General features: G+C 32.5%; 3 protein-coding genes and 1 non-coding gene across 5 annotated transcripts; 2 read left to right on the plus strand and 2 right to left on the minus strand.

Moving 5' to 3' along the window:
* Positions 1–1,126: 1,126 nt before the first annotated feature.
* LOC129902254 (glucomannan 4-beta-mannosyltransferase 2-like) lies at positions 1,127–9,693 on the plus strand. The gene is made up of 9 exons (XM_055977402.1): positions 1,127–1,592; positions 2,210–2,308; positions 2,886–3,138; positions 5,172–5,282; positions 7,239–7,375; positions 7,752–7,865; positions 8,461–8,660; positions 8,760–8,957; positions 9,075–9,693. Exons 1-9 carry the CDS (start codon positions 1,290–1,292, stop codon positions 9,232–9,234), a joined length of 1,575 nt encoding a protein of 524 aa, XP_055833377.1. The 5' UTR covers positions 1,127–1,289; the 3' UTR covers positions 9,235–9,693.
* A 4,631-nt stretch (positions 9,694–14,324) lies between these two features.
* Positions 14,325–14,407, minus strand: TRNAL-UAA (transfer RNA leucine (anticodon UAA)). The gene has a single exon. It is a non-coding gene; the product is annotated as a tRNA-Leu (tRNA).
* Positions 14,358–19,504, plus strand: LOC129902239 (splicing factor U2af small subunit B-like). The gene is made up of 6 exons (XM_055977381.1): positions 14,358–14,804; positions 16,299–16,385; positions 16,465–16,546; positions 17,178–17,304; positions 17,405–17,842; positions 19,116–19,504. The coding sequence occupies exons 1-5, from the start codon at positions 14,568–14,570 to the stop codon at positions 17,799–17,801; spliced, it is 930 nt and encodes a 309-aa protein (XP_055833356.1). The 5' UTR covers positions 14,358–14,567; the 3' UTR covers positions 17,802–17,842; positions 19,116–19,504.
* Positions 19,505–20,312: 808 nt separating this feature from the next.
* Positions 20,313–24,061, minus strand: LOC129903094 (histone deacetylase HDT2-like). 2 transcript variants are annotated; one of them, XM_055978583.1, is made up of 7 exons: positions 23,886–24,061; positions 21,915–21,985; positions 21,337–21,807; positions 21,119–21,205; positions 20,912–21,002; positions 20,678–20,807; positions 20,313–20,579 (listed from the first exon to the last, which is right to left on the minus strand). In XM_055978583.1, the coding sequence occupies exons 1-7, from the start codon at positions 23,896–23,898 to the stop codon at positions 20,531–20,533; spliced, it is 912 nt and encodes a 303-aa protein (XP_055834558.1). In that variant the 5' UTR covers positions 23,899–24,061; the 3' UTR covers positions 20,313–20,530. The 2 variants fall into 2 exon arrangements, with proteins under 2 accessions (XP_055834558.1, XP_055834557.1); XM_055978582.1 differs by lacking the exon at positions 23,886–24,061 and adding an exon at positions 23,339–23,401.
* Positions 24,062–24,277: the final 216 nt, after the last annotated feature.

A 24,277-nucleotide genomic window follows, 5' to 3' on the forward strand; every position in this document is an offset into this window, starting at 1 on the left:
TATATCCAATTCAAATTTATAGTAGAATTAACATAAATATAATTTCAAAAAAATTCAAGTAAAGGAAAATAATATATAAAAAAATTAAAATTTTAATCTAAAATTAATATTATAAAAATATTACGTAAATCTAATAAAATGTTTTAATTAAAATATACCAATTTATATAATATTTAATTAAATATATAGTATAATAAAATAATAATAAAGAACAATTGGTGTGATGAATAGTGTAGCACCAAATTTGATACTACACTATTCACACACTAAATTTGGTGAAAAAATTGACATGGGTTGGAGATGGCCTTAGTAGCCATACATCTCTATTTATATGTATCTTCTAGATTTGGTTATTGAACATTTGGTGATTTTTTCACCTTAGAATATTCTCTTATAAGTGTATCATGAATATTTTGTGACAAAGGATGATTGTTGATTTGTTGACATTGATGTGTATATATATGCAAGAATAAAGAGAAAAATATAAGTGAAAATGAGCTATATAATTAGGTCTAGGAGTGTAATTTTATATACAAGTTATGATATATGATAAATTTCTTAACGAATTCTGATTTGTGTGTTTTAATAAATTTCTTAATGAGTTGTGATTTGAACGCATATCTAACAAACTACAACCGCACCTGCTTAGAGCAAGAGTCATATGCTTGGAAATTCCGATCTTGATATATCATGTCAAAAATTTGTTCTCAATTCATCGTAGAGAATCTAGTGACAGATTATGTACAATGAAAATGGATATATTTAACTCATTTTTACATGAATTTTATGATAATTCAAAAATACTTAAACAGTAAAATAAATAAATTGTTCAATATACACCTAATTTTAATTACACTTCTTATAGAAAAGTTATAAAAGAGTTCCCTTTTATTTCTCCTTTAATTACTTTCTCAATTTTGATTCTTTTTCCACTCATATAGATCTTGAATTATTCTATCCAATAGGGTCCTCTAATTAATTATTAAAAAATAACACAATTTTTTTTCTCATTTTTCAAAATCCAGTTGTATAAAAGAAATAAAAAAAGAAAGTAGAGGGATCATTATTGAAATAAAAAAAAATCCAAATTAAGTCCAAAAATTGACTATAAAACTCCCCTTTACTCATTCTACACTCACACTAAACTCACTCCACCACTATTTCCCCCCTTCTTTACAATGTCATAATACTGCTCTGTTTGTTTTCTCCGAAATAAATTCGATCATCGAACATAACAGAGCAGTATTATTATTATTATTTATACTGTCAGTATATATAATTTTCTCGCTATGTCGACCATTCAAGCGACTGCCTCGGACATAGCGGGGCAAATTGGGATGATGTGGGAAGTATTGAAAGCACCATTATTAGTACCATTGTTGAAGGCAGCAGTGTACATTTGCATAGTAATGGAATTGATGTTATTTGTTGAAAGGCTATATATGGGAATAGTCATTGTTCTTGTTAAGATTTTTATGAAAAAACCAGATAAAAGGTATAAATGGGAACCAATGGCTGATGATGATTTGGAAATTGGGAGTGGAAATTTTCCAAAAGTTCTTGTACAAATTCCCATGTTCAATGAGAAAGAGGTAAAAAAAATTGATTATGTTTTCTCTTCAGACCTCATTTATACGATTTTACTGAGTATATTGTTGTTGATGATTGATAGGAAAAAGGTAGAGATTTTTTTAGTTTGTTCAAAGTTGTTTGTTGTTTATTACATTCTACCTTCTCCGGACCACATTTATACAATTTTACTGAGTATGTTATTGATTTGATAGGGAAAAGGTAGAGCTTTGTTTAGTTTGTTTCAAGTTTTTTTTTTTTTTTTACATCTCGTTAGTGATGGAATGAGTAGGATTCCTTTTAATTCTTACTATATATCTCGAGTTTGAGTCTAATAGGAATCTTTTTTTCTTTTTAGTGAGCCATACGAGGCGTGAATCCGAGTTAATATCGGATACTGGGTGGAATTGAGCTTGAGAATGGAAAGAAAAACCTCTTTTCCCATTTTAATTGTCTTACGAGACACGAATTCAAAATAGTACAAAAAAATGAAAATTTTTAAGTAGAGAGCTTCTTTTTTTTTTTTAATGAATTTGATATGATGTGAATTCAGAATAGTCGAGATTCTAGGTATCAAATATCGGGTGAGAAAAAATAAAAATTGTTTGTTGTTGAAATCCTTATGGTTTGTTTGGTATAGGTGTATAAGATCTCAATTGGAGCTGCGTGTAACCTTTCGTGGCCGTCTGATCGCCTTGTGATTCAAGTTCTTGATGATTCTACTGATCCTATTGTTAAGGTAAGCCAAACAGTACTTTAAATACCTTTTTGAATTTTTTTACCATTTTTTTGGCATCATAATCATTAGAGAGTACAATCAACCAAGCACACTGTACTACACTTAAAAGCTCATACAATAAATAAAAAATTCCCTAAGCTTCCTAAAAATAAGTAATATTTTTTCTTACCTTGATCTTTGTAATCCTATCTTTATATTATATATAATAAGATTTGAAAATTTTACCTTTACTTAATGTTGACACTTAAATATTTATTCTTTCAACCCTCAATTATCTTCTTTGCTGTTCGATATTCAATTCAGTATTTTTAAAATTCAATTTCAGTAACTAATAAATATCAAATTTTGACGATGAATTTTGATTTGATTAGATATTTCTTTTTTAATATTAAGCAATTAATTTAGCTTTAATTGAGAATGTTGAACTTTAATTACAAAAATCATTCATTCACCTACCAAAACCAACATTATTTCACTTCAAATTTTTTCTCCTAAATTAGAAATGTAAATAAATTTAACGTTTATTAGTTATTGTTTTGTTATTAATACTAATTAATGAATTAATTTTTTTTTTTAGGATATGGTTGAGACAGAATGTTTAAGATGGGCAAGTAAAGGACTTAATATAACGTATCAAATTAGAGAAACAAGAGGAGGATACAAAGCTGGAGCACTTAAAGAAGGATTAAAACATAATTACGTTAAAGATTGCGAATACGTCGTTATTTTCGACGCTGATTTCCGACCCGAACCCGATTTTCTCCGTAGGTCGATCCCGTTCCTTATACATAACCCGGAAATCGCTCTCGTTCAAGGTCGTTGGCGATTTGGTAAGACTTCTAAATCTCGTATCGTTTTATTAACTCGTTTGAGACAGAAACGTAATTAATATGGCATTTGTGTGTTGGTATAGAGTGTCGGTGGTCATATTAATGCCTTATTATTTGTTATTATTTTTTTAAAAGGGGTAAATTATTGATTATTATTTATGCATTATTTTTTGTGGGTCCCAAGAAGAATCCATCAGTCACGGGAGTTGTGATTATTTATTATGAGTAAATAACGTACATCACGGGCTTCGCTATTTTGTTTTTCTTAAAAAATAATTAGAGCAAACGATTAATTTTTTTATGAGTTTAGTTATGTATAAAAAATATAAGATAATTATAGGTAATTTTCTAAAGAAAAATTCAGTCAAATAATTTTACATAAATTTGGATGAATAGAATAACTAAGTTACTAAATGGTTTTAAAATGCACCCACAATGTAAAATATAAAAATCAAATCTGTGTACTATTATTTTCTTAAAGCACAATTACGTCATTTATAAAGTATGAAATTAATATTCGATTTGCTTATTCTTTAGCTTATATGATGTTGATTTTATGAAGTTTCCCTTAGTACAAAAATAGACTATCAGCCAAAAGCAAGGACCCCATTGACTAATAATAATACACTTTTTTATATTTTTATATGCATGAGTAATGTTTGCACACTTCTTTTTTGCGGCCTTTTTACGGACTCTGCATGAATACTGGATATTTTAGCCTTTCTTCAATTAGCGTTATTAACGGTGGGTGTAATGACGTTATTATCCTGTCTGTTTGTTGAATTCCTCCGCAGTTAACGGCGCATAATTGGAAGATAAAAGGGGGGTAGTTTTGTCATTTTGTTGAACAACGTGTATGAAATTGGATTTTGCTTCTTTTTTTTTTTACACGCAACGATCAATAGCATAGAATGCAGTGAAGTGATAAGTATTCTTTTATCATTACTCAGAGATCTTGGGTTCCAAATCACTTAGGTACGATGTCGTCTTTACTATCAAATGTGACACTTTTCTTTGAATTTAGTTGAGCTTTAATACAAACATCAACGGTCAATAGCGTAAAATGTAGTGAATTGATAAGTATTCTTTCATTTTTACTCAAAGATCTCAATTCCAAATTCCTTATATACGGAGTAGCCTTTACCACCAAATATGATACTTTATAAATTTGAGTTTAGTTGAGCTTCAATACCCAAAAAACAACAATTGAAGTGACATAAAAGGAGAAGGGGTAGGTAAGTCATTTCAAGTGTCCCCACGTGCTAGATGCTCTGCTCAGAGCCTCAGGGTCCACTTGGTGGACCTCCACTGTGTCAGTTCCACGTGTCCCTTCTGTTTCCTCCTTTACTCTACCGACACTTCACACACTGTTTACAGCTCTCTGTTTTTTCTTTGTTTTATTTTATTTTATTTTTTATTAATCATTCCGTACGTCGAATTTAGAATTTTAATATTATGAATTTTGAAACTATTCAAAATATATTATTTGATTTATTTTCTATGCATATAAGGGTCGAGTAAAAGTTACGAGTTCATCTGAATGCAATAATTTACGCACTACATGAATTGCTGTGGATTAATGGTGAAATTAGAATTTAAATACTATGAATTCTGAATCGACGAATTTTGAAATATATATTTTTAATTTTATTTATACTTAATTTTTTTATGAATATATATTAGAAACATCGATAGGAATATAATGATAGAGTTAGACCTATGTAGATGAGATATAAATTTATTTTTCACTTTTATTTTATTTGTTATGATGTGCTAATATAAAATTGGAGCTTTTTTGGAATTTGGGAAATAATTATTTTAATTATTAATCTATGATTGGATCCATTATTGAATAGAACAATTTGACAGCTGGAATTATAATGCAATGTTGGAATCTAAATAATTTCATCATTGTTTTATTAAGTTAATGTCCAATCTCCTTTTTTTTGAATTGTTATGATTATATATATATATATATATATATATTAAAAAATACTGAACTTATTATTTTATTTTATGTTTTTTTATTGCAGTGAATTCAAATGAGTGTTTATTGACAAGAATGCAAGAAATGTCACTAGATTACCATTTTACAGTGGAGCAAGAAGTTGGCTCATCTACTCATGCATTCTTTGGTTTCAATGGTGAGTTGAATTATTATTATTTTTGTTAGTTTATAGATTGTTGCTCCAAACTTTTTAAAAATGTTATCACATTTATGCTGGATTAAGATAAATAACACTACTTTGTTTGAAAAGACAATTAAGTTGTCCACATAAGGCTCACATATCTGCTATGGAGGAGGTATGAGGATTTGACGCACACTCAATAATATTTTTGAAGAGTCAGAATAATATGACTTTAAATGCACTTTAATGTTGTTAGAATTTTTCAAGAATATTATTGGATGTGTGTGTTGAATTTGTCAATTTTTTTTGGAGATTTAAACACGAATGTGACAAAAGTCCGAGCAACATAGATATATTATCAATGAACACCACCAAAGGTTATAGTGCGGCAGTAGATACCTCTCTAATCCCCCTAAATAAAAGAACTTCGAGTTTCGAAAATTGTGTCAGTTTTAGTGGTATTTTATCTTCGAAACAGGACTTCCTGACACGAATTCAACATGAATGTGGTAGCAGTTTGAGCAACATCGTTCAATTTATCGTTGATATCATCTAGTGAGGAGGAATGTACCTCTTTATCCTAAATTAAAGATTTCAAATTCGAGTACTGAAAATTGAATATTTTTTTTATGACATTTCATCTTTAAAATAAGATTTTTTGGCATGAATTTCAATTAGTCGGGCATAAATATACTACCTACTGCATTTAATAAACAGAAGTGAGTTGGGTAGTTAATTTTAACTTACAGAATTAATTACAACTCATTTGTAGCAATGCAAGAATCAAGCTGTTACCTCATATGCTTCTATAGTTAAAACTCTGACCCTTTATTAATTGAAACTTTAATTTCCAGCAGTATCTCTCACATGTTTTAGTCAGATTTTGTTTCAATAATAATATATATTTTTAAAAGTCATTACATAAATAAATGATGTCAATTTATGAAGGGAAAAAATGATTTCATCATGTGAAGAAATGATTATAAATAGAATTTTTATTTTAGGGTGTAGTTACTGGTCAATAAAGCGAAATAAAAATCACTAGAGATTATGATTTATTTCTTATTAGAGACAAAAGGTTAAAAGTTACTCTTTGTATTTCTCCAAATTTAGTGGGCTAAGATATCCGACATATGTCGATGGAAGGTAGCAGTTATCTAAGTTGCTTCTGACTCTTTAAAAAAATCACTAGAGATTTTCAATAATAATATATATTTTTAAAAGTCATTACATAAATAAATGATGTCAATTTATGAAGGGAAAAAATGATTTCATCATGTGAAGAAATGATTATAAATAGAATTTTTATTTTAGGGTGTAGTTTACTGGTCAATAAAGCGAAATAAAAATCACTAGAGATTATGATTTATTTCTTATTAGAGACAAAAGGTTAAAAGTTACTCTTTGTATTTCTCCAAATTTAGTGGGCTAAGATATCCGACATATGTCGATGGAAGGTAGCAGTTATCTAAGTTGCTTCTGATTCTTTAAAAAATATTATTGAGTGCATGTCTAATCCTCAAAAAATAGATAACTTTTGAATGATCTAATACAGATGTGACAACTTTTTTATAGAGTCTAATGGAATATCTAACCTTGACGGCACTCTTAAAAAAAAATTAATCTAATTCTAAACAGAGACAAAAATATTAGATTTTTTTTTTATATAGTTTAAATTTTGGTGGTCTAAGTTACCTGACATATATTGATGGAAGTTAACAATTTAGTCTCTGTTAAAATTTTATTGATTGCATATCGAATTCTTTAAAAGTAGTGAACTTTTGGAATATCCAACATATCTTCCGACAACATTTTTAAAGAATCTAGATTATTGACACTATCAACAATAATGATATATCTAGTGTAAAATAACACATGTGAGGAGGATAGAGGTAAGAAGACATAATGTGTATTTCATTCTTGTTGATGAAGCAAAAATGAGTAACCAAAAAATGAATTAAATTTTTGCAGGGACTGGTGGAATATGGAGAATAGAAGCCATTAATGAAGCTGGTGGATGGAAAGACAGAACAACTGTTGAAGATATGGACCTTGCTGTTAGAGCTAGTCTTAAAGGATGGAAGTTTGTTTATCTTGGTGACCTCCAGGTATTTGATGAAATTCCTCAATGAAACTTTCTACTCTCCCTCTTCTGACATTTCAATTTGTTTGTTTGGTTTTTGATGTGACACAGAATTTAAGAAAGTTAGAAAGAAGATTTTTAAATGTTGTGCTCTTAAATTGAACAGTTAGAGTGAATCATGAGTTGAATTTCTTTTTTGTTGTCTTAGGTGAAAAGTGAACTTCCAAGTACCTTCAATAAAACTTTCTACTTTCCCACTCTCCGACGTATTAATTTGTTTGTCTGGTTTTTTGATGTGATACAGAATTTAAGAAAGTGAAAAAGAATACTTTTGAATGTCGTGGTCTTAAATTGAACAGTTAGGATGAATCATGAGTTAAATTTCTTTCTTGTTGTCTTAGGTGAAAAGTGAACTTCCAAGTACCTTCAAAGCGTTCCGTTTTCAGCAGCATCGTTGGTCGTGTGGCCCTGCGAATTTGTTCAGGAAAATGGTGATGGAAATTGTCAGGAACAAGGTCAGTTGTCTGTCTATAGACTATGTTGCTCGGACTTTACAAAAATGTTGTTGCGCCAGACGCCAGTGTCTGATCCTCCAAAAGTAGCCAACAATGAACTACTTTCGATGATCTAACACCTACAGTAGCTAACAATGTACTATTGTGGGCTATATTGCTTGGACTCTCTGAAAATGTTGTCACACCCCTGTCGGATACTCCAAAAGTAACAAAAAATGCACTCACTACTTACATAGGATTCGACACCCACAATAGCCAAAAATGCACTACTGTGGGCTATGTTACTCGAACTCTTCGAAAATGTTGTCACACGCCTGTCTGATTCTCCAAAAAATCACTTTTTTTGGAGGATCCGACACCCATAGTAGCCAAAAAATGCACTATTGTGTGTGTTACTACATTGTTACATTCAACTGGAGAACAAGTTAACAATGCTGCTGCACTATTGTTGGATCCAACACTTACATGTCGACATTTTTATAGAGTCTGAGCAACATAGTCTGTTGGTGTTACTATATTGTTACATTCAACTTGAGAACAAGCTAAAAAAATTGACATGAACAACTTTTTTGATGTATTGTTTTTTCTTTTGCAGAGAGTTGATTTTTGGAAGAAGTTTTATGTGATCTACAGCTTCTTTTTCGTCAGGAAGATCATAGCTCACATGGTTACTTTTTTCTTCTTTTGCGTCGTTCTTCCATTGACACTTTTGGTACCTGAAGTTGAAGTCCCAATATGGGCTGCCATTTACATCCCTTGCATTATCACCACTCTCAACTCTGTTGGAACGCCAAGGTCCGTCTAAAATCATATCATATCCTAGCAATGTCCACTCTTTTCGTCCCCGTTTTAACATTTTCCACAATGTTCTAATATCCTTATGGTTTTTTGCAGGTCGATACATTTACTGTTCTATTGGATTCTCTTCGAGAACGTTATGGCTTACCACCGAACCAAGGCTACATTCATTGGCTTGCTCGAAGCAAAAAGGGCTAACGAATGGGTTGTCACTGAGAAACTAGGTGATGCTCTCAAGAACAAGGACAAGTCGAAACCTGCCAAGAAAACCCGAGGATCTCTATTTGGAGACAGGTAAAGAAACTTCAATAGCGCTAAAAGTTTAAAACTTTTTTGCATATTGAGAATGATTGGAACTCGCCCTAAATTTGCCTCACTCGTTAACAATAAACTATACTCTAATTTGTTCAGGATTCTTCCACAAGAATTAGGATTTGCAGCATTCCTTTTCTTCTGTGGTTTATATGATATCCTTTATGGTAAACGACAGTACTTCGTCTACGTCTTTCTCCAAGTTATAACCTTTACCATTGCTGGATTTGGCTACATTGGCACTATAGTCCCCTCTTAGCAACACCAGCACCAGCATCAACAGCATTGTTTATTTCAACGTCTACACAGAAATATAAGTTATATGAAGTACTTCCCCTGCAACATTTCGGATGGTTATTTCAAGAAAATCATCCATGTTAAGGCAGAACAAACTCTAGACTCCGAAGAATTTTCCTCGGACTCAGACGGAGAACTTAAAATAGACGCAAAAAGGGAACATTGAAGCAGAAAAAATAGCAAATAGATAGATTTTACTTTTGTTTCTATTGTTAGAGTGCTTTTTTTAGTTGTGTGAAATTATATTAAGTCATTTTTTTTGTTTTGTTTTTTTAACTTATTGTTGTATTTCTCAGCTCTCTAGATATGGCAACAATGGCCAATTCTGTAATCAGATTTTTTTTGTCAATTCTTTTACTTTGGTCATGGATGTATTATTATCAAGACTCTTTCAATATATAGGTGTAAGTGATTCAATGAACTTTTCTATCCTAGAGTTTTAAGGGTAAGTATGTGTACATTCCATCATTTTGAACCACTTGTAAGATTTCACGGGACATGTTTGTATTGTCATCATTGCTTTGAACAACAAAGATAATTTAGACAATGGAAATAAATTAGAAGTATTAATATGCCAACTAATGTTTTCACCTTTCAAGCAAATATATGTGCTACAAAAATGCTTCTAATTGGTTGTCTAACCAATGGTTTATAATGGAGTGCACCCTTTTACCTTTTGCTCATACCAATGAAGTGAAATATTAAAGGTAGATAGGTTTATAAATTTGTTGCTTTTGACTACTTAATTAGGCCACTTTTTTCTGGTTGTTCATCTTAAAACTGTGGTTTCGGTCATCAAGAGAGCAAAAAGATGTGAGCTTCTAGGGCGAGGGATTTTTTTCCCCCACTTTTTCCTTTGTTTTAATTTATTTGTCTTACTTTCTCTTTTAGTTCGTTTCAAAAAGAATGTGTCTTTCCTTTCCTGACAACTCTTAATTTACAACTTCCACGTGACACAATTAAGATCAGAAGATTAAAAGATATTATGGTACATTCTACATATCTTTAATTTAAGACTACAAAATTCAAAAATCTTTACTTTCTTAAACTTCGTGGTAAGTCAAAACATGACAATCAGATTGAAACAGAGGGAGTAATTTTTTATTTGGTGTATGTCATTTATCTTTTGGGCAAAATATAACAGAGAAAAACCATAAGAAATTTAGCAAAATAAAAAAGTAAATCACAAATTATACTAGTAATAGTACAAGAAAGAAGAAAAGATAGATACTTTTCTTTGAGACAAGGTTTGGTATCAATTATGTGGAGTCATTTTCATGACATTAACCACTTGAATGTATATATATATATATATATATATATATATATATATATATATATTAATTTATCAGTATCCCTTGTTTACACTATATCATATCAATTTGCTAGAGCCAAAATATAATTTTATTGAAGGTTAAAAATAATTTTTTAAATAAGGATAGGGGGTGTTTTGGGGGTTATTAGGAGGTCATTTCGGTCATTTGTAGTCATTGGTCGTGGTCAAATCTTTTATTTTACTACATTTAATAGGGTCGATATGTGTCGGTGCATCGATCCATCAAGACTCGAAATACTATTTGGATCGGATCAATCCAGCCCAGTGTCTCGTTTGGCTACCACAATCCGGTCCAGATTCTTATCAAGCCTATTCAAGTCGAACATGGGCTGACCCGATCTAATTGACAGGCCTACTTTCATGACACTAATAAGTCAGAAAGAAAGTAAAGGAATCAGAAGAAATGAGTAAGACATTATTCATATATCTCTGACTAATAGCACATGGGAAGAAAGTACTTTTGAGTGTGTATGTGTAACTTATTTCTATGATAAGTAAGAAAATTATTTATTTATCAAATTTGAACGTGTCAAAATGAATTTATCGTCCAAAAATTACTTAGTTGAGATGTGTTGGGCCATGACGGAGTAAATAATGCATCATAATAGGGGTACAAAAACTAAGTCGAACCGATAAATCGAATCGAAAAAAGTGTGTTATTAATTTATCGTTGTTGGGTTATTGAGTTAACAATTATTTAATGGTTTTATAAAAAAAAGTATTGGATTATCTGTTCGGTATTGATTTTTTAATATTGGGTTATTGGATAAACCGATAATCCATTAAGTTTATAACAATTTACTATTTACTCATACACAAATATCAAACAAAAAATATTAATATAAATATATAATCACTATATCATACTATCAATGTCCTACACAATTCGCAATTCACACTACTCCACAGTTCACACCGTATTTACCTTTTAGGTTTTGCTGCTTTAGGTTTACAAAATCAAAACTCAAAATCTAAAGAACTAATAACGGCGTTGGCTATGATTTGCAAGTTGCAATGACGGCGTTAAGGGTTAGGCGACCACTAGGGTTGAGAATTGTGAGTTTAATTTCTCTCCTTTTTTACTTCTCTTCTTTTCCCTTTTCTAATTTCTCTTCTTCTCCGTATACCTACTTTCTTAAAAAATTTGACTTCGCTAGTAAACAATTAGAAGATTATTTCATCCTAATTGGAGTTAAATCTGATGAGCATTTGAATATTTTCCTTAAGAAACTCTTTTTTCTTTTTTAGTAATGTTCAAGATTTCCAAAAATTGTTGGAGAAGTCGTATATTTGTTTTGAAAGCATTTTCTTATTGGATAAACCGAAATCCGAACCGTTAAAGACCAAAAACCGATAAATTAAAAACCGATAACAAATATCTTATTGATTTGGTTATCGGTTTAGCATATTTAAAAAAACCATTGACAGATAAACCGAACGGATAATACTTAAAATCGAAGCGAACCGACCGATACACCCCCCTACATCATAAGCCAACAACGAATCCAGTAGTTGAGTAGCGTATTACTTACATGTTTCAACAAATTCAATATCTTTTGCTAAGATTATGTATTTATATATAAATACTCAATGGCGCACTCAGTAACTATGTTATAGGTTCGATAACAAATTCTAAACCCATAAATTTCATACAAGAGAATTTATGTGTTTACACTTTGAAAGGAATCTTATGCAATTCCTATGTCATGCATTTCACAAAATTTCTAAGTTTATGTCAATCTTCTAATGTAACTATTCTTTTACTAACTTTATCCTATATCGGGGACAAAGTTAAATTTGAATTCCCATCGGAATTTCAATATTGAAGAATAAAATATTTTCTAACAAAAATTACAGCATAGTCAAGATTTAAATTCGAAATCTTTGATTAAAAATCGCTCCGGATAATTGTCGGCAGACTAACGCTTAGGATGCTTGAGTTGTTACCTTTAACTTTATAGCCACATTATGAGTTTTTTGCAGGAAATGGACCCAAAAGTCATTGGCAATTTTTGTCAGAAGTTGAAAAAGACATAGTATTTGAAATATAAATCCAAAAGTATCAACTTTGGAAAACTTTGGCTTTTGAACTATACACAAAATTACTCCAATGGCTAAGGAAGTCTTACAATTTAGTATTATTATTGTATAGGGTCCTTTTTATAAAGAGAGAAGAGTCATTAATTACCATGACATATTGTGATTTGTTCATCCTTTGTAAGTAAGTTTCATTACTTTAATTTGAATTATATATTTAAATCATCTCTCAAAATCTAAGACTGTAGTTAAATACTCATATTAATCATTATTTTTCAAGGGGCGTGCAAGTTAAAATTCAAAGCAAAAAAGTAAAAATGAATGGAGTATATAGTAGTTTTTCAACTATCTCAAAATGAAATCTACAATTACTATGACAAGCTTACAAGATTAAAAGAAATTAGGACTACTTTTGATTTACAAATTAAACCATGTTATGCTATAGAAAGTAAAGAAATGAACACATTATTGGATATTGTATGGTAATTGAATTAAATAATAAAACAATAACAATAAACAATAACATTGTTTGTAGTCCAATGGTGCAACAAAATTGATAAAAGGAAATGATTAAGTTGGAAGTTTGGCTTCTTCTATTTTTCTTGATTGAAACTATTATACATCATGTTTAGTTAATAATATGGGTTGTGACTTTTGAGCCGAATGGCTTTCGGAAACAGCCTCTCTATCTCCATGAAGTAGTGGTAAGGTCTGCGTACATCCTTCCCTCCCCAGACCCCATTTGTGGGATTTTACTGGGTATGTTATTGTTGTTTGTTTAGTTAATAATGTCATATATAGAGAGAAGGGTGCTCAAACATTTGGTTAAATAATTGTCGAGAGTATCAATATGATTACTAGTCACTGTAAAAAGCAAGATCGGGGGAAACATATTAATGATTACATTTTTATTATAGATTTTTCGTTAATTATCTTCATATAGGAGATTCATACACAATGTATCAAGGAAATGTTTCAAAGGTGTTCAAATGGCACATTAGGCATTAGTTACATGATCCTTGAGAGTATAAAAGTGAGAGATGAGCCAATAGTATGGCCATTAGACATTACAAAAAGTAAGGTTGGGGAGAAAAACATTAGTGATTATATTCCTATAATATAATTTTCTTAACTATCTTCTTATAGGAGACTTGTACACGACGTAAAATTCGTATCTACCGTTATATAAGAATGAAATGTTTCAAAGTGTGCTCAAATGACACATTAGTTACATGATTATCGAGAGTATAAAAGTGAAAGATGAATCAACAATGTAATCATCATCATTACAAATAGGGAGAAGTGTGTTCAACGACACATTGGTTATATATATGGATGTTGGGTCTATAAAAAGAGAGAGATGGACTATCATTAGTCAATATAAAAAGTGAACAATCTGAATCCATAGTCATCGTCGTCCATAGTGGAGTTTGATTTTTGCACTTAACGTTATTGATTTTTATATGTTTTAAACAACTATCAAATCAATAACATATCAAATTGATTCGATCTAATTTGATAATTATTCGTCAACTATCGATTGAGTTACAGGTTAATCAGTTTATGTAATATAAAAGTTGTAACTAAAAGATAAGTAGCTTTTACATATTCCACGCCACGCGTTTTGAACGATCAAATATATTCATCATCGTCGTCGTGACGGAGAAATAAAAAATCTATGGTGGCTGTGGGGTTCGAACCCACGCGCACTTATGTGCAGAAGATCTTAAGTCTTCCCCCTTAACCACTCGGGCAAACCACCCTATTGTTCTTCCAACTTTCCTCTACTTCATCTAATACAAAACTATTGTGTAGAACTTTCCAGAACCTTCTTCATCATCGTCCCGTTCCATATATTTTCTCTACATCTTCATCTCAACAATCCCAGAAGAAAAGGAACTTTCCAGAATCCCAAATTCGTAATGGCAGAGCACTTAGCTTCAATTTTCGGTACTGAAAAAGATAGAGTGAATTGCCCTTTCTATTTCAAGATCGGTGCTTGTAGACATGGCGATCGATGTTCGAGGCTTCATACGAAACCCAGTATTAGTCCTACTATTCTCCTTTCAAATATGTATCAAAGACCTGATTCAATTACACCTGGTGTTGATGCTCAAGGACAACCCATTGATCCTCGCAAAATCCAGGAACATTTTGAGGTATACCCATTAAGTTTTTCTGCTGTAAATCACTATTTTTGCCATGATTTGACATGGTTTATGATATGATTGCTGCTTTTGAGGTATACCCAGATAATTTTTTCTGGTTTTCATGTCCATCTTGTTGTCTATTGTTGCGACGATTTGACATGTTTGGTGATATGATTGCTTATTTTTGAGGTATACCCAGTTAGTCTTTTCTGCTTTACTTGTCTATTGTTGCTACAATTTGTTTATTTCATGTAAAAAGACCTTTGCTTTAGGTATTTTAGTATGAATGATCAAGAATTTTGTGTGTTATGATTGCTTCTTTTTAAGGTATACCCAGTTAGTTTTTTTCTGCTTTGCTTGTCTATTGTATTGACTATTGTTGGTATTATAGTAAGGAATGATTATGGATTTGATATGTTATATGATATGATTGCTTCTTTTTGAGGTATACGCAGTTAGTTTTTTTGCTTTACTTGTCTGTTTTATTGGTCAACTATTTGTGGGTTTCATGAAAAAAAGAGGTTTGCTGTAGGTAGTTTAGTATGAATGATAGTGAATTTTGTGTGTGTTTATGATATAATTGCTTCATTTGAGGTATACCCAGTTAGTTTTTGCTGCTTTACTTGTCTGTTTTATTGGTCATCGTTGCCACTATTTGTGGGCTTCATGGAAAAAAGATTGTTGTTGTAGAGTGTGATTTGACGTGTTCCGTGATATGATTGCTTCTTTTGAGGTATGTCCAGTTAGTTTTTTCTGCTCTACTTGTCTGTTTTATTGGTCATTGTTGCCACTATTTGTCTGTTTCATGAAAAAAAGGACTCTTGTTTTAGAGGTATTTTAGTACGAATGATAGTGAATTCTGTGTGTTTTATGATATGATTGCTTCCTTTGAGGTATACCCAGTTAGTTTTTTCTGCTTTACTTGTATGTTTTATTGGTCATTGTTGCCACTATTTGTGCATTTCATGAAAAAAACAAAAGATTGTTGTTGTAGAGGTATTATAGTATGAATGATCCGTGATTTGACATGTTCGATGATATGATTGCTTCTTTAAGGTATACCCAGTTAGGTTCTTCTGCTTTATTGATCATTGTTGCCACTATATGTGTGTTCCGTGTAAAAAGACCGTTTTGTAGGTATTATAGTAAGGAATGATCTTGGATTTGACATGTTTTATGATATGAGTGCTTCTTGTGAGGTATACCAAGTTAGGTTCTTCTGCTTTATTGACCATTGTTGCCACTATTTGTGTGTTCCGTGTAAAAAGATCGTTGTTGTAGGTATTATAGTAAGGAATGATCTTGGATTTGATATGTTTTATGATATGATTGCTTCTTTTGAGTAAGTTTTATTTTGAAATTGGAATTGGAAGCTGGCCGTTGCTTTTTAGTGGTTCATAATAGTAGTTGGCAAATAGCTTTGTGCTTTGTGTTCTTGGAAAATATTTGTGGAGAGGTAACTAATTGGAAATTTGGAATATGATTATGATGGTACTGTGGCAGGATTTTTATGAAGACTTGTTTGAAGAACTGAACAAGTATGGAGAGATTGAGAGCCTGAATATTTGTGACAATCTGGCTGATCACATGGTAGGATTTCTGTGCTTTCTTGTAGTCATTCATTGATTGAGACTGGTGGTTCAACTATGTAATAATGTACCCTGTGCAGGTTGGTAATGTTTATGTTCAGTTTAGAGAGGAAGAACAGGCTGCAAATGCACTGAAGAATCTTACTGGGAGATTCTATGCCGGTAAGTTTTTGTTCTTACAAACCATTTCAGTAGTAAAATTTTTGAATAGAGGAGAAAGAATTCAAAATGATAAAAGAACGTGTCATGTATGAATTCGTATCATTGGGACCAGGGGCATAACTACACCCAACCAAGAGTTTTCAATTGAACACCCTTCGCGGCAGAGAGGAGTGAGAGCAGCAAGTGATTTGTTTGAATAAATTTTGACTTTTGAATGTTAAAATTATGTTGTAACCCAATCCCACACGTTTTTGTTGGAAAAAGTTAAATGCTCTATCTGAATTCCACACATTTTTCCAAGAAAATGTTAATTAGGCCAAATCAATGTGGTCAGTAGTCTTCTATTTTCTTCAAAATTGAAATGGCTAATGAAGCAAAAATTATTTTGTAGTGTGCAAGTTCCAAGGCAGCACCTAAATGTTTTCTTAACACCCTTTTCCGCCACACTTTACTCTTAGTTGTGTAAAGTGTGTTCTATGTTTAGTATGTATCAATAACAATTTTACCATAATTTATAGCAAAGAGTCTCTGGCCCTGATTGGAACATATAGCCCATCATGTTTTCAGTTTGTCACCAATAGTTCATAATGTGACTATTACCTTATACTCCCTTTGGTAATAAATTCTGCAGGAAGGCCCATCATTGTTGATTTCTCTCCTGTGACTGATTTTCGTGAAGCCACCTGTCGACAGTACGAGGAAAATGTCTGCAACCGCGGTGGATACTGCAACTTTATGCACCTCAAAAAGATCAGCAGGTTATCTCCGCTCTATGTAAAAATAAAGAACAATTCAACTACAAACAGTAGTCTTAGAAATTCAGTTGTAACTGACTTGTCTTTTATACTGACTATTTAGGGAATTGCGACGTCAGTTGTTTGGAAGGTATAGAAGGCGGCATAGCAGAAGCAGGAGCCGAAGTCCTTATAGGCATCGCAGCCATGAAGAGCGCTCTCACAGGAGTCATAGTAGAAAGTATGATGAAAGGGATCATTATTATGAGAGTCGGAGCAGGAGGAATCGAAGTACAAGCCCTGAACACAGGAGGGGTAGGAGCAGGAGTCCTGGTAGCAGGAGAGACCGAAGTCCAGTTAGGGATGGCAGTGAAGAGAGGCGTGCAAGAATAGAGCAGTGGAACCGGGAAAAAGAACAGGCAGAACTTGCTAATAGGACTAATGCAGACAGTAATTACAAAAATGAAAGCAATGAGAATGGATCTGCTCAAAACCAAGATCAGTATTATAATCAGCAATGACAAGGAAGTGCATATGGATAACTAATGAAAATATCGTGCTGGTTTGTGTCCTTATCCCTTATGATTATTGATTCTTTTGTTCTGTCCTAATGCATTGTCCTCTGAGAGGGCCACCTGCCATGAAATAAAGCTTAATCCGCATTTTCCACTTGCAGGTGGTGCAGGTTTTCAATTCTTTGATAAGCAATCTGAAAAGTTTTCGAATCTTTTTTTTTTATGGTGTTCTAGCTTTAGTTATGCTTTTTCCTGTGAATCATTCATTCTTTACTATCGTATCTACCCTTCGAAATTATTATTTCAAGTTGAAATAGTGGTTTGAACATATATTTCACGTGAATTTTCAGACTTGAACTTCCACCTGCGATCTTCAACTTTCACAAACTTCTTATCCAAAAAACTTAGCTATCGGAACATAGCTAATCAACCACGTGCCCTAAATGTTTGTATCATTTCACTTTCTTTTTCAATTTTGAACTTTTTTCTGAGTGTCGTTTTTTTTCTCTCTTATGGTTTTAGGGTGTATACAGTTCTCTTTTTGACATTTTATTGTTATAAAGTGAAGTTCCTCAGCATTATCCTATGTGACATTGTTCAAATTCCACAAACGATTGTTTTATTGTTCGGGAGAAAATAACTAACTGATGCATGTTGTTTTGTTTTGTTCTTTGCTCATATATCAGAACATATTTGTGCAATATCTCTCTGTAGAGTAGGAATTAAATTTAAATTAGGTGATGGAGTGCCAGAAATCCAAGGTGCAATTGCATTTTGTCCTGATTAACTCTGAATATCATACCACTTCTACATGTGTTATCGATTTGATCTTTTAAAGAAACAATTGGTAACTGTCATGCTCATGAGTAATTTTCCTTTTAAAACGATTCATTAAAGTGTTGCTTTTCCAAAAACATTGTTGTGTAACACTTCTGTTACAGGGGCTTTCTCTGCATAAACTTCTCCATTATTATTAGGTAGGATTAGATTTTGTATTAAAAAAAAACTTTTATCTTACTTTATTAACATTTCCGTTTCATACATTTCTTGGTCATCCATTCGTTCTTCTAGGCTGTCCAGCTGAAATGTCCCATTTTCCGGCTCTAGGATTAGATCTTGTATTTCAGGAACCATGTAAGAGATGTCTTATAGTTGATAACATGCATCATGTATTCTTGTATAATCTTTTGCAAATGCATTGTGTGTTTGTTTGTGCAGTCAGGTTTCTTATGATCAGAGCTCATCCAGGCTAGTAGCTTTCAAACTGTTGTTTGGCTTTTTACTTCATTTTTATTACTGCTTACCGTGAACTGTGTACAGGTTGTGGAGCCAAGTCAGAGGGTATATACCAACAGGTTTGATTTCTCAGGCATTTGCAGAATTGCAGGGGACGAGAGAAGAATGACCGAGCTGCAGCTGGAGATGACAATGTTCAAATTCTTATTCCTTTCTTCTTCTTTTTTTTAGGGTAATGCAACTTAGGAAGATGGAACTGCTAGTTTTGCATTCTCCAGACTAGTGTTTGCTATTATGTATGGTGGTGAACTTGTATGAGACCTATTAAAGGTTGTGGATGCTTTAGTCTGTGACTTTTCTGGAAGTCAATCTTGATATTGTTTAGGTATTTTAGATTTTACTTCTTGATTTTGGCTTGTGCTATGTGTACGTATGCATTGCATTTTTATCAACTTCCCAAATTAGACAACTGAGTTTATTATGCCAAGGTTTTTCCCCACACCTTATTGGGAGAGGATCAATTGTGTTTCCACCAACCTTTTTCCAGCGTGACTCAACCTTGATGGGATGTAACGGGATGCCAAGTGTTTTGGAACTCTTCTTGGCTTAAATTGTTTTTTCAGGAATAATAATTTGGCACTAAATAATTCCTTTTCGTTTAGGTGTTCGTTTAGGTGGAAACAAGTTATTTTGAGATAAAGTTACATTTCATCATTTCACTATGGCAAAAGTAGTGGGATAAATAATTCAAGAACTACCTAATATTGGATAAAATAATCAAGCTTTTTATTAAGGAACTATTATAGCTTATATCAAACAATTCCATAAAGGTCATGAGATTAGACTAGCATATTACTATTTTAAATTGTAAAGTAGTTGTAATAAGCTTGAGAGAAAATAGGACAATGCATTAATATGTCAGGATATTCCATTGATAAAAAAAAAATTTACCAGAATACTTGTCTCGAGATAAATTCCAAACATTTTTCATAATAACATATTCTTAAGGGGGGAAAAGTCCTTTTTATGAGTTGGTTCACCACACTCAATCTCTCTTTCGCCTCTCCTCCCTGTCTCAATTCCAACCCAACAAACACACATTCTCCAAGTTCAAAGGAATATGTGCTTCCGTGAGGCCTAAAGAGTATAAAATGAACATAGACCTCATCCTCTTTGGAAGAGAGAGTTTTTAATAAAAACTCGGCTCAAACATAAGTTTAATCAAAGCACCAATATGCTATATAACAATAAAGCTAAGAACCAAGAACATATAAAGAAAGGTGTTCAAAATAGTAATGAATATAGCAGCAAAACTTTCCGGTAACAAAAACATTCATCAAAAATTGACCTACTAAAACTAAGGAAAATAGCTTAAAACATAGAGACCAACCATCTATAAATTAAAAAATAAAAATACAAACTCTTTGCTCTTCAAAAACACTCCACTTCACTGTATGATATCCCATTTTTCTTGATAGGTAAGTAGTCTTTCTGGCATTCTACTTCCTTCCTTGCTTACCCTTGAAATTCTTTTGGCCACTAAAGTTCCTGCATTTAAAGTACCGCCAATCAAAAATTAGTCGTTTCCAGATAAGGGTGTGGTGTAAGAAAGGGGGACGGGGCTTTGTGGTGTTTGTTGTACATACTTGTTGTTCGATTTGTTGCCAGAGAACTGGCCACCAGATTTTGGGGACTGAGTTTTCGGTTTGTTGTTACCATTGAATGCAGGTTTACCATTTTGCTTAGCAAAAGGGGTGGCTGGACCTTTCTTATCGCCTGAAGAAAAAATAAAGGGTGTAAATGACCGACCAAGCTTGTATATTGACATTCCATGGAGAATGTATACATCAAAGAAATGAAGCATGAAATATATATCACACCTGACTTCTTGTCGGGTGTTGCTTGTTTAGCTTTTTTGCCAGAACCAGGAGCTACTTTAGGAGATGGAGCTGGTCTCTTCTTCTGCTCAACCTTTATCATAAAACACTCGATTAGACATAACACTAATCTAATTAAGCCAATTGGATCAACTTACAAGTCTGTCAAAAAAGTTGAGCACGATCACATAGAGATCCAAAATTTAGTACCTTTTTGGGCGTCTCTTCTTCTGAATCATCATCTTCCTCGGAATCATCCTCAGAACCATCAGAAAAATCCATTCCTTCTGGACCATCCTAGTTGGATCCAAAGGAGAAAAATGTTCAATACACCCAGACAGAAACAGAATATAAGGAATATCATTTTTCCTCGTATTAAAAGATAAAATATGCAGAATAAGCATCACAGAAGTCTTTATGATTCTTACCATGCCTAGAGGCACATCTTCAGAGTCATCTTCACTATCGTCTTCATCATCAGAGTCATCTTCAGAATCGTCATCATCTTCAGACTCCGCCTTTTTCTTTGGTTCAGCTACCTTAGCATTTTTCTCATCCTTAACAAGTGCAGACTTCTTTGCATCAGGCTTTACATCCTTCACATCAGCCTCATGTTTCCCATTCAGTGCCTCCAAAACATTCTCCTCATCCGAAAAAACATCATCTCCAGAGTCTATTTCATCAGTGCTCGGGTCGTCAGCAGTGTATCCAATGAAAAACACACTCCCATTCTTCCAGCCATGTGAAAGTTCAAACTCCTTCTCAAAGACCAAGTCAAACATCAACTGAGGTCTATCCTCGGCCGATAGAGTTCCAATGACATAACTGTTTTCCCCAACAGTTAGGCGTAGTGGAACATGTTTGGCTTCTTTGACATCCTTCACTTCACCTATGGCAGCCTATAAAATCAAGATTCCAACATTAAAACTGTCCTAATATCCATTGAAGAACGAAGAGGCATTATGCTAGTATAAGAAAGGATATAAACAAAAGGGATATAGCTAACCTGGGAAACATGAATGAGCTTGAAAAGCTCAGGCTTGACCTTTAGAGATTCTCCTGCTTTCACTTCAACACCTACACATAGTTCATGTGAAAAAGATGTCACATCTTAATAAATTACACTGCATATGGTGTCAGAATTAATTTCTGCATCATGGAAGCAATTCATGACAATAGGGAGAAGCAAAAAGAAATCAGGATTTGGCCAAAAAAGAAGCAAGGCAATGCATTAGCCCCTTTAGAGATGGGGGCAACCTTCTTGAGGTAGTAATTGTGTATGAGCAAGAAGTGGGAGGCTCACAAACATATTAAGGTGCAAGGTTGAATATCAAGAAATAAGCACGGGTGTTTGTGGTTCAATTTATATATACATGTAATATAACTAATAAAATATCTCTGACATACAAAAACACGACCAGAAACAAAGTATATAACAGTACAACATATCAGTTAGAAACTAACATAAGAAGACAAACTTCATTCTCAGAACTCAAATTCGAAACTTCTAATAAAAAAAATCAGAGATATTTATTATCGGTTCTAACGACCAAACACTCTCGCCCCAAAAAATAAAAACATATCAAGAAATAAGCACGGGTGTTTGTGGTTCAATTTATATATACATGTAATATAACTAATAAAATATCTCTGACATACAATAACACGACCAGAAACAAAGTATATAACAGTACAACATATCAGTTAGAAACTAACATAAGAAGACAAACTTCATTCTCAGAACTCAAATTCGAAACTTCTAATAAAAAAAATCAGAGATATTTATTATCGGTTCTAACGACCAAACACTCTCGCCCCAAAAAATAAAAACATATCAAGAAATAAGCACGGGTGTTTGTGGTTCAATTTATATATACATGTAATATAACTAATAAAATATCTCTGACATACAATAACACGACCAGAAACAAAGTATATAACAGTACAACATATCAGTTAGAAACTAACATAAGAAGAAAACAAAAAAGCTCCACAACGCTCAATTTTTTTTACTTCCTTTCCAAATAATCACCAATTAGTAAAACAAACAATAAAAACACAGAATTTGAACTTCAAACATACCCCAAAAGAAAACCAGAACAAAATTGAACAACATATTAGCTAGTAAAAACTAACAAAAGAAGCTCCATGACCCTGATAATTTATTATTTTCTTTTTGGATAATCACCAATAAACAAGGAAACCCATATAAAACACACAGAAATTGAATTTCAAGTATAACCCAATACTCTTAAGAGAAACTAACATAATAAGAAAGGACCAAAAAGTTCAACAACAACTACATACCTTTTGCAATCCCACAAAGTTTCTTACTTTCTTTTCAAATAATAACCAATGAAGAAGATGAAAAACAGAAAAATAAAACAAGGGAACACATAAAAACACGAGAAAATTGAATTTTAAGCATACCCCAAAACTCCATTGATGATTGTTGATTGAAAAGATCATATATTGGGGACAAAAAGGAGGAGAGCAAACAGACAGCTAGAGGAAACCGCATAAAACACACAGAAATTGAACTTCAAGAATAACCCAAAACTCTACGAGAAACTAAAACCAGAGAACACAAAAAATAAGATCAACAGCAACAACATACACACTAAAATCCCATAAAATATATCACTTTCTTTTCAAATAATCTTTAATAAATAAGAAGAAAAACAGATAAAAACACAATAAAGATTGAATTTTGAGCATACCCCAAAACTCCATTGATGATTGTTGTTTGAAAAGCTCATATACTGGGGACAAAAAGAGGAGAGCAAACAGACAGCTAGAGGGAACCGCATAAAGCACACAGAAATTGAATTCAAGAATAACCCAAAACTCTACGAGAAACAAAAACAAGAAGAAAACACAAAAAGCTCAACATACCCACTAAAATCCCACATAGTTCATTTCTTTCTTTTCAAATAATCAACCAATAGAGAAGAAGAAAAATGAATTTTAAGCATACCCCAAAACTCCATTGATGATTTGTTTGTTTGAAAGCTCAAAAATTGGACCGGCGAGGGGGGGTGGAGGGCGAAGGAAGAGAGCAATAAAGACTGCTGCTACGCGAAGAGCAAAGATTAGAGAGGGCGGAATATTGAAGGGTTTTAGAGGGTTTATATAGAAAAAGTTGCCGCTTAACTAGGGTTTATGGTTCTCCAAATTTGACAAAAAAATATTTCAATTTCTGTATAGTTAGAAAATTTGATGGGCCTTGTTTGAGGTAGCCCAATATACCATTATGGGCCAATATTTTGAACTCTTTATTGACAATTCTGTGGCTTGCATTTAAGAGTTGGATAGTTTTTAAGTTTTGTTCTTTATATTTACACAGCCCGTTTGGATGAGCTTAAAAAA

The sequence above is a fragment of the Solanum dulcamara genome, chromosome 9 (assembly GCF_947179165.1).
Source record: "Solanum dulcamara chromosome 9, daSolDulc1.2, whole genome shotgun sequence".
Taxonomy (NCBI): Eukaryota; Viridiplantae; Streptophyta; class Magnoliopsida; order Solanales; family Solanaceae; genus Solanum; species Solanum dulcamara.